Source organism: Odontomachus brunneus, unplaced genomic scaffold (assembly GCF_010583005.1).
Source record: "Odontomachus brunneus isolate Ranch 3 - 2012 unplaced genomic scaffold, Obru_v1 Obru_scaffold_097, whole genome shotgun sequence".
Taxonomy (NCBI): domain Eukaryota; kingdom Metazoa; phylum Arthropoda; class Insecta; order Hymenoptera; family Formicidae; genus Odontomachus; species Odontomachus brunneus.
This window is the reverse complement of record NW_022639547.1, coordinates 1,206,918-1,215,843: the sequence shown is the minus strand read 5'-3', so window position 1 is coordinate 1,215,843 and position 8,926 is coordinate 1,206,918. Positions and strand designations below refer to the sequence as shown.

The 8,926-nt window shown below is 39.6% G+C and overlaps 2 protein-coding genes across 4 annotated transcripts in view; both read right to left on the bottom strand.

Annotated features, from left to right (window-relative positions):
- LOC116848622 (O-acyltransferase like protein-like) overlaps positions 1-2,541 on the bottom strand; it is a 9,752-nt gene extending 7,211 nt beyond the window's left edge. The window contains exons 1-2 of the mRNA XM_032824919.1: positions 2,158-2,541; positions 1,746-1,998 (exon numbers count right to left, since the gene is read on the bottom strand). Of these exons, the coding sequence (XP_032680810.1) occupies positions 1,746-1,953 (208 nt within the window). The 5' untranslated portion in view covers positions 1,954-1,998; positions 2,158-2,541. The remainder of the gene's footprint in view (positions 1-1,745; positions 1,999-2,157) is intronic.
- Positions 2,542-5,383: 2,842 nt separating this feature from the next.
- Positions 5,384-7,269, bottom strand: LOC116848623 (UMP-CMP kinase). 3 transcript variants are annotated; one of them, XM_032824921.1, is made up of 4 exons: positions 7,104-7,269; positions 6,644-6,997; positions 5,889-6,163; positions 5,384-5,767 (listed from the first exon to the last, which is right to left on the bottom strand). In XM_032824921.1, the coding sequence occupies exons 2-4, from the start codon at positions 6,965-6,967 to the stop codon at positions 5,761-5,763; spliced, it is 606 nt and encodes a 201-aa protein (XP_032680812.1). In that variant the 5' UTR covers positions 6,968-6,997; positions 7,104-7,269; the 3' UTR covers positions 5,384-5,760. The 3 variants fall into 3 exon arrangements, with proteins under 3 accessions (XP_032680812.1, XP_032680813.1, XP_032680811.1); XM_032824922.1 differs by having other exon boundaries at positions 7,217-7,231; XM_032824920.1 differs by having other exon boundaries at positions 6,644-7,199.
- Between the last annotated feature and the right edge of the window lie 1,657 nt (positions 7,270-8,926).

The window sequence follows — 8,926 nt, the reverse complement described above, 5'->3', positions numbered from 1 at the left end:
TCTCTCTCTCTCTCTCTCTCTCTCTCTCTCTCTCTCTCTCTCTCTCTCTCTCGCATGCGACGCACATACCAATCGCGATCGCTCGATATTGTCGTTTCTCGCAAATGTGCGCGCAAGATACAGCGCGGGAGCGCGCGGCGCAACTCATTAATTGCACTTTCCTCAATAGCGCCGCTCCATGCGCCTGATGATCCTCATGGGTGATACGACGAGGGTGATACGAGCCGATTGTGGCCGATCGCAAGCGCGCGACTCTTCTGAGTGATCTTGCGATCTTACAGGAGGGGGGAGAGAGAGAACAACGAGGCACCTATCGTGTGCTTCAACGGACCGACGCTAGAATTAGAATAATAAAAAAGTCTTCGTATGTGCACGTACACTGGAAAGTCGATTCGTTTCGACAAACATCTCATCGCATATTGACGCAAGTGTGACGAATGGAGCGACGACGGAGAACGTATCCTCGAAATAATTATCGCACGGCGAGATAAAAACCGCGTTGACTATGTCATAGTGTAACGATGATCCATAACAGCGGGGTCCGTATGCACCGATGACTATATGCACGGGTTAAATGCCTCATGACAGCGATGTTGTCATCGATCGGCATTACGCTATTAATATCGCTCAACGAGATCAATGTCACTCGTTAATCTGCGCTGGTCCAAATATCACAGAGACGATAATTCATTCGCAAAAATGGACACAAGGTTCCGATCGCAAATTCGATCGCGCGAACAACCCGTAACAACTAACGCGTGTATACTCGCGGATTTATTATCAATTGTATCGCGAAAACGCGTCTCAGAAACGGTCTCTCGGAAAAATCACGCATTTCGTCACTCTCGAAATGTACAAGATGTGACACCTGAGATTTCACAATATGTTTTAATTAACTGGCCGTTCGACAGAAAGGATATTGAATCTGAAGCATATCACAAGAAAAGGCAGTTATCGCACAGTTTGGTCGAAAGAGTTTATCTGTATTATTATCGCAACAATAGTGTGTCGTGCAGATCGCTGTCTTGATTGATAACTGGTGATATACATCCCATGTGTTGCGCGATGAGATATCGAACGTAATGTGAAAGCTTCGCGATAACCTTCCTTATCCTGATCATGGAATCGTGCAATGTCCGATAATTTTGCGGGCATAAGCGTACTAAACGCAATCATCGTTCGATGATCTTGCACTGCCAATAAGGAACAAAACAATACGTCAAGGTGACACAATATTTTTCTCCTTTCGCTGTGTGACATAATCTTCCTGTTTGAGTTTGCATTTAAATTGGAAGAGGAACGATCCGATTAAACAGAAATTGGGAAAGAAATATTATTTGAAAAATAATATTGGCGAATTGTTCGATCGTTGGAGAGAACCTTAAACCTTTCACGTGTGACGAATGTTAGACGAACGCCGGGATTCATCAGATACAGCGACGATAGTCGCTTCTGTTCGTTGCTCTCGATCAATTTGTCAAATTATACATGTATACACATATATAAACAATATACAAAGAGAAATAATAGAGAGAAAGAGATTAAGCTCTTTAAGAGATATTTTAATCGCGGGCATAAAGCGAAAACTGTACGTGCGACAAAGAATGCTGGAGAAAGCACGAGTTATTTGAATAATAAGAATTGTAAAAATAATAACAATGATAAAGACAACGTCAGAAAAGAGAAAAAAGAAAACGGATGCATCAATTAAATTCTAGTGTGCTCGGAATAAACGATCGACTTACTTTGAAGCGCCCAGGGTGTGTATTCTTCGAGCTCCCGCAGATAAATCGCAGAGTCCCGAACACATTTTTCCGAAGCCCAATTCTGTGCAACAAAAGGTCTCGCGAAAACATCCATGAGAATGGTTTCGGGCCTGATGCCGTCGACCTTTGTCGTCGTTGCCAAAAGGCAGATGAGAATCGTGCACCTTTTATACCATCTCAGTTCCATATTTTGTTTGATTCTTCCTTCCCGTTTCAAGAAATCCGTTAATTTCTGTCGCAGATAAACAAAACAATATCGTTTGAATCGTCCAATGTTAGGTACGACGCTTCCCATCGTGTTCCGTACAATTAACGTTATTATATTTTAACATTATTATATTTTAACGTATCTCGTGTGTTTGCTCGTCTCGACGATAACCAATTATCGTACCTTGCTTTCGATAACTTCCCGTGCGATGCACAGCGATTTCGTGATGAGGAATTCCGTTCAAACCACCGACTTACACGACGCATCGGCCAAGAGTGACGAATTAGCCGGATGAGGCGTCGGTGGTGGCTGCACCGACCATCGGTCGACGACGACGGTCGAGGGACGCTCGGCGGTCAACTGGCGTGTGAAGAGGTCAAGGGGCGCGTCGCAGAAACACGTGTGTTGTTGGACGGTGTACGGTGGCGTGCACGTGTACGAACTTGATGAAACCCGCGCGAGAAGTAAAGACACGGAAAAGCGACAAAAGCGACGTACGTTCTGTCAATCGTCGCGCCGTTTCACTTATATATTGGACGACTGGCGAACCGAGATGGGGGTAAGAGAGCATTCGACTCCGAGACTGTGGCCATCTCGGCGGGTCCCTCTTATCGATGTGTAAGCGAGGATTACGCTTCGAGAGAGAGAGAGAGAGAGAGGGAGAGAAAGAAAGAGAGATGCAGACGGAGAGTGGGAAATCCTCGACACGCCACTCGGTTCGGCTGTCAGGAATTCGTTAATGACACGCAGACGATGCTGAAAAGGAATTTACGGAAATGTTCAGATAAGATGGCTTTACCTAAGAACCCTCCAAATATTGGAAATAGGCGTCTGAAGGCGATATAGTTCGTCAACCCTATTGCGTAAATTTACAAGAGAGAGAGGGAGAGAAAGAGAGAGAAAATTTTTATATTTTTTCTTTTTTTACAGCAAGAAAGAAAAATTCAAGCGTCGCGCTCTACATACATAACATAATTAAACATGTGTTAAATAAACTTGTAAAAACACTTAGAGGGATAAATTTGACACTTGGAAATAATAATACAAGTTCTCCCACAGACATATGTCAGATTCAATCAGTTTTTCTTTTCTAACTTTATTCCCTCTCTCTCTCTCAAGCTTGTGAAATTCTTGAATATCTTTGGGTATTCCTAAAAAATAATTGCCAGAATGCCATAACATCGGGGGCGGGGAGAGAAGGGAAGATGGAGGGCCGATGGCATAAAAAACCGAAGAGATCGACCATTTTTCATTGGTACGTGACGATTTGACAGTGCACAAAGAAGAAAACAAGTGGAGGGATTACAAACTAAGTGCTGCGACACAGCACATTACTTTATAATCGCTCGCACACACATCGCTCTATCAATTACTCTTACTGTTCGATAGATTCGAATCGAACGCGAAATGATGCGGTCAACGATGCACATTGCACAGAGACGTAACTGTTATATTCATCTCGACTAAGGATTCTTTAATCTCGTCGTTTCCAGTACGCGCACGTGCTTCGGTCAAGGCCAGTAATATTATTGGATACAATTATCGATAGAAATAATGACACCATCTGTGCGTATATCACCAGCAATTTCGAATAATTAGAGGATATTTAGAGGATTTCTTAATGTAAATCATACCTCTTGTGCATCGCCGTATGTTTCTCTTTCGTTTCGCTTTTACCTTCGACTACGAATTCTTTGACTGCACAATTGGAATATCTTGGCGCGAATATACGCTTAGTTGCAGTTTATCAGCCGGGAATATTACGTTACATGCGCGCATATCGGTTAATCGATTAAGCGTCAACGTGTTAAAATGAATATTTAGTGAACATGCTTTACTTAGACGACACAAGACTTGCCAATACCATCTCGAACATGTCCCGGATGTTCTGCAAAGTGTTTCCAGGATGTCTTGTGTATGAGAATATTAATTAATACTGTTCGCATTTGTTATAAATTCATTTATATAACAAATCACCGTATCTCGTCATCTTGCTTCGCAATTAATAGGAATTTTGCCAATTTTAATTTATCGATCATATTTTTTATTTGAATTTTTATTTGATTGTTAACGCATCCGCACATTTGTTCGGATGCATTTAAAGAAGCGCAGCTGAATGAAGGGGTTATCAAATACAGATTATATCGTATCTACTACTGAAATACACACTTTGTTTTATTTTTTAGATCTTTAAATTGCACTGTGCCGCGCACTGTGACAATATGATTTCTATCGGCATCATTTCGTGAAGAAATTCGTCGTAGTCGCTGTGAATCGGTCCCTTCTGCGTAATATGCGATTGCTGGTCGTGGGACATTGACCAGTATTCGACTTTCTCGACGTTGTATACGAAAAATGTAACGTGAACGAACTTTCGTAAAGCCCCCACATCAAAGAGAGGCAGACGGAGACATAAGCGACTGTAAAACCAATAATCCCGATAATCCCGGTACAATCGCAGATATGCAATGTTACGTTACGTTTGCCGAAAATCGCCGCGATCTTGGTTGTAAATTTTATTGCGTTTACCTTATATTACCATACCAGTATACTTACTGTAACTTCTAGATAAGTAGTACAAGAGCGTATACCAAAGCAGTCTGTAACCGTGAATAAGAGGAGATTGTACGTTACGTACCTGTTCATCGCGTCACCTCTTCATCGCGATCGTTTCTCTTGATCGCTCTGTCATCATTTTTCTTACGAATTTCAAATTACTCGTGAAACGATCGATATGTAGAGATTTCACAATTACGTTCTTCCCGAGTTATCCCGGGGAGGGAGAGAATGACAGCCCACGCAATGTCCAAAATTGGGACATAAGATGTTTTGAAGTCGTCTTTAAGACGTCGGAACACAAGACGTCTCTGAAACGTTTTTAAGACATCTTATATCTCGATTTTGAACGTCATGTTGCGTGGGAGAGAATACATAAATATGCAAGTAGTCCATCCCGGTAAAATTTAAAATTAATGTTGCACGAAAAATGTAGTTTAATGAACATTTCGCTACATATTATCATTATAACATTACGTTATAACCCAAGATCTATTCGCCATGTTATTTAATATACAATTAAAGTACATGAAATTAACCATTTATTACTTGCTACTGATTTCATTACAAAAGCATTCCCAGCTCTATAATTATCGCCAAGCATGTGTTAATATAACATATGAATATAACTCTACTTCAACCGTTTTGTAACCATACACCGTACACTTTGCACATAGTTTATCACTATTTCATCGTCGTATAAATTATCGTAAGCGCATCACACACACGCACGCACGCACACACACACACACGCGCGCGCGCGCGCACAGGTGTGTGTCATATATGTGTGTGTGTAAAGCAATTTATTAATAAGAATAATAAAAGCAGAAACTTGAAACGGGAACATATCGCGTCTTTTTCGACATATTATTTATTATTTATTATTTATTATACATTTTTACATATTAATTAAAAATACATATCTGTCCCGATTTTCTCTGCTGCATTAATATTTTTCCTAATAAACGCTAATTTTTCTTATTCGATTTATAAATATACAAGACGTATATGTTAATGTTATATGTAACATTGTATAAAAGAATTTACATTAGCGATTAGCAGCTCTGACAGGATATATTTACAGTATTTCAGATGTTACGCCATTACTACTGCATTCTCAATGTATTTTTAGTATTATACATTTCAAGGAATGTTCAGCCAGTATATGAGCTGTGTAGAAAAATTCTATTGATAAAACTAGATAAAATAATATCTGCCTTATCCCAAGTGTCAAGTCCTACAAAATATAGGTACAACCCTTAACAAAAATATTTGTGTCAAAGATAAACTCAATGCCAATGTCTAATGTTAATAATGTTATCTTAGAAGAATATTAGAGCCATTGTTATTATCGTTACCAGCCTATCTTAGGAAAAAATTCTGCAACATCTTGAAATACTTGCTCCGGTGGCCTCATAGAATCAACTTTGAAAACTAAGTCTTGTTGTTCGTACAAAGTTACTATTGGTATCGTATTTTGCAAATAAGTCTGGTGACGAAGGATCAATGACTGTTCATTATCATCACTGCGACCACTTCCCTCTGCACCACGTTTCAGGCAACGTTGAGTACAGACTTCCTGATTGCATTCACAGAATATCACACTTTTCAGGATAACTTTGTCAGACATCACCTATCAATATATAATATATATTAAATACCTGTAATTACACAAAAATACACCCATATCTAAATCAACTTTATTTTCTTCAATTAACTATATCAATCATATAATCAAAGTTATTAAAAAATTATAAAAATGACAATTAATGTTATATAGATGGCGTCATTGTAAGCCATTAAATAATAAACCAAATTAATAAATGAAGATATGCATAAAGAATGATACATTAACTTGAATTATTTTGATCTCATTGTGTACAATTTTATTTTTCTTTTAATACTCATCAAGTTTTTACGCTGTGGAAACACGCGTAATTCTCCTCCTCTACATTTTTCATTATTATATAATCAACGTAATCACAAACAACGTGAGTTTTCAATTATGCAAAAGAAAGTCCAATAGCGATTTCTCGGGTGTTTGACTCGCGAGTAGACTTATAGAACAAATAAACGCATCGCGAATCTTTGGAAACATACACAATGGATATACCTTGTTCCAACCGTCCAGGTTATCTTGGTTTCTGGGGAAACCGTCGATGAGGAAACGATTGTGCGGGTTGTCAGAGATACGCATAGCGCGGTCTAGAAGGCTACAGGTGATCTCCACCGGCACGATCGTGCCATTTCTGATGTGAGTTTCGATCAGTTCACCGTATTGCGAGCCTGGTTTAGCGCGTTCTTCTCGCAGTAGATCGCCGGCTGACAAGTGGACATAGCCATATCGCTCGACAATGTAGCGACACAGAGTGCCCTTACCGGCACCCGGGCCGCCCAGGATGAACACCACCTCCGGCTTTCTCGTTACGGCGGACATCGCGATGCGTCGCGCACCGACCGCGAGAGCCTTCAACATATACGAGAGATTGTGACGACGCGACACATGTGCATGCGCATATATTTGCGTCGATAAGAACGCGCGATATATCATAGGCTAAATTGTTCGTACACACTTGAATATTGTAGCGTGGGAAGTCAGAAAATTGCTGATCTAAAGGCTATTCTACAATTACGTAAGTTGTGAACGATTATAAATGATTACGACCAATGACGTATATACACAGACCAAGTATTCTGTCTGTAAAGTGAAGCCGGAGTTGACAGTTTAAAACAGAGTGAGAAAGTTAATTTGCCCCTAGTGCTTTCTTACTCTGCACTATGTTCAGAAATCCTACTCGATGGGTAGAGTTACTTTAATAAACCAATCATGATAAATAAATCTTAGTTCCTTTTATCCTGATTGGCTAATTAAATATTACTCTACTCACCGAGTAGGGTTTCTGAACGCAGCCATGGGTGTTTCCGATAATACCTCTCCGAGTCATTTCCCTACAGCAGAAATAAGTTACAGACATCACCATCTACTACTATTATGTGATTCATAATAACCCAAAGCTACCTAAAGCCCGTATCAGACTACCGACCGACTGCACAGGCTGACTATGACTGCCGACTCTCAATGGACCAATCACAGTGAGGCGCTGACTCAGTGAGTCCATTGAGAGTCGGCAGTCGGGTCGGCTTGTGTAGTCGGTAGTCTGATACGGGCTTTAGTCTCGCGACTGCAAGCAATGGGTTAAGCAGAACAATACCATGACAAATACACGAGATAATAATTTTGTAAAATTGTATTATTGATTATAAAATCATCTGATGTTGTTTTCTAATAAAATTTTATTTATTTTTAATTAAAGTTATATAACCATTAAAATATATATTTTTCAAATATTATCCTAAAGTAAAAAGTCACACTGTTTTAACCTTTGGGTTTTAAGCTTTGGGTTGTCATGAATCACATAATAGTAGTAGATGATGATATCCGTAACTTATTTCTGCTCTAGGGAAATGACTTGGAGAGGTATTATCGAAAACACCCAGTATATGTTAAATATTGGATGAATTCAATACTACAACCGCTCACTGAGCGCTCAGTAAGCTCTTACATTTGATTAGTATATATTTTGAGATCTAAAAGAATATACCAATGGGACGTAAGAGCTCACTGAGCGCTCAATGAGCGATTGTAATACTGAATGGGTGCGTTCAGCGAACTCAACAGTTGCACAACAGTTGAGCAATTCGTCAATGACTTGGTTTACATCGTGCACTTGATACGCGTACTACATAATAACTTTCTATTAGATAATCTTAATATCGACAATATATATATATATATATATATAAAACGGTATATTAAATAGGTATAATGCTTATCAACAAAACGTATTGTATTGATAGAATGCGTCGCTGTTGATATGCATTGTCGATATTAAGATTATCTAATAGAAAGTTACTATTTAGTACGCGTATCAAGTGCACGTAAACCAGGTTAATGTAATTGGTCTAGATTTAGGGATCTAATAGTAAGAACCAATAATCGCTGATTGCTTACTGAGCGCTTTTTCTGTTGAATGCGCCTAACGCTCTATGCACAATGCCAGGCAACAGGCAATAGGAACATGGAATAGGAATTCGGATTGGTCAATTATTTCTATTCCCTGTTCCTATTGGCTAATGCCTATTCCTATTGCCTGTTGCCTGGCATTGTGCATAGAGCTTAATGGACATATTCTATAGTACCTTGGCTACGTTCCGAAATGCACTGCCAGTACTGAAAATCTATAATTCATGTTACGTATATTATAGAATTTCAGTACTGGCAGTGAATTTCGGAACGCAGCCCTTCTCACCCGCATGGAGAATCGAAGTGCAGCCCAGGGGGTAATAACTCCCGTCTGGTAAGTGGCACTACCTACACCTACCGCCCTCTGAGTTG

What these genes read in the sequence shown, in the direction of transcription:
- LOC116848623 (XM_032824920.1), bottom strand. Translation starts at nt 7,081, where the DNA reads ATGATATATCGCGCGTTCTTATCGACGCAAATATATGCGCATGCACAT. An exon ending in ACCTGGACGGTTGGAACAAG is followed by an intron (nt 6,164 to 6,643) that starts GTATATCCATTG and finishes ATATATTGATAG; the next exon opens with GTGATGTCTGACAAAGTTAT.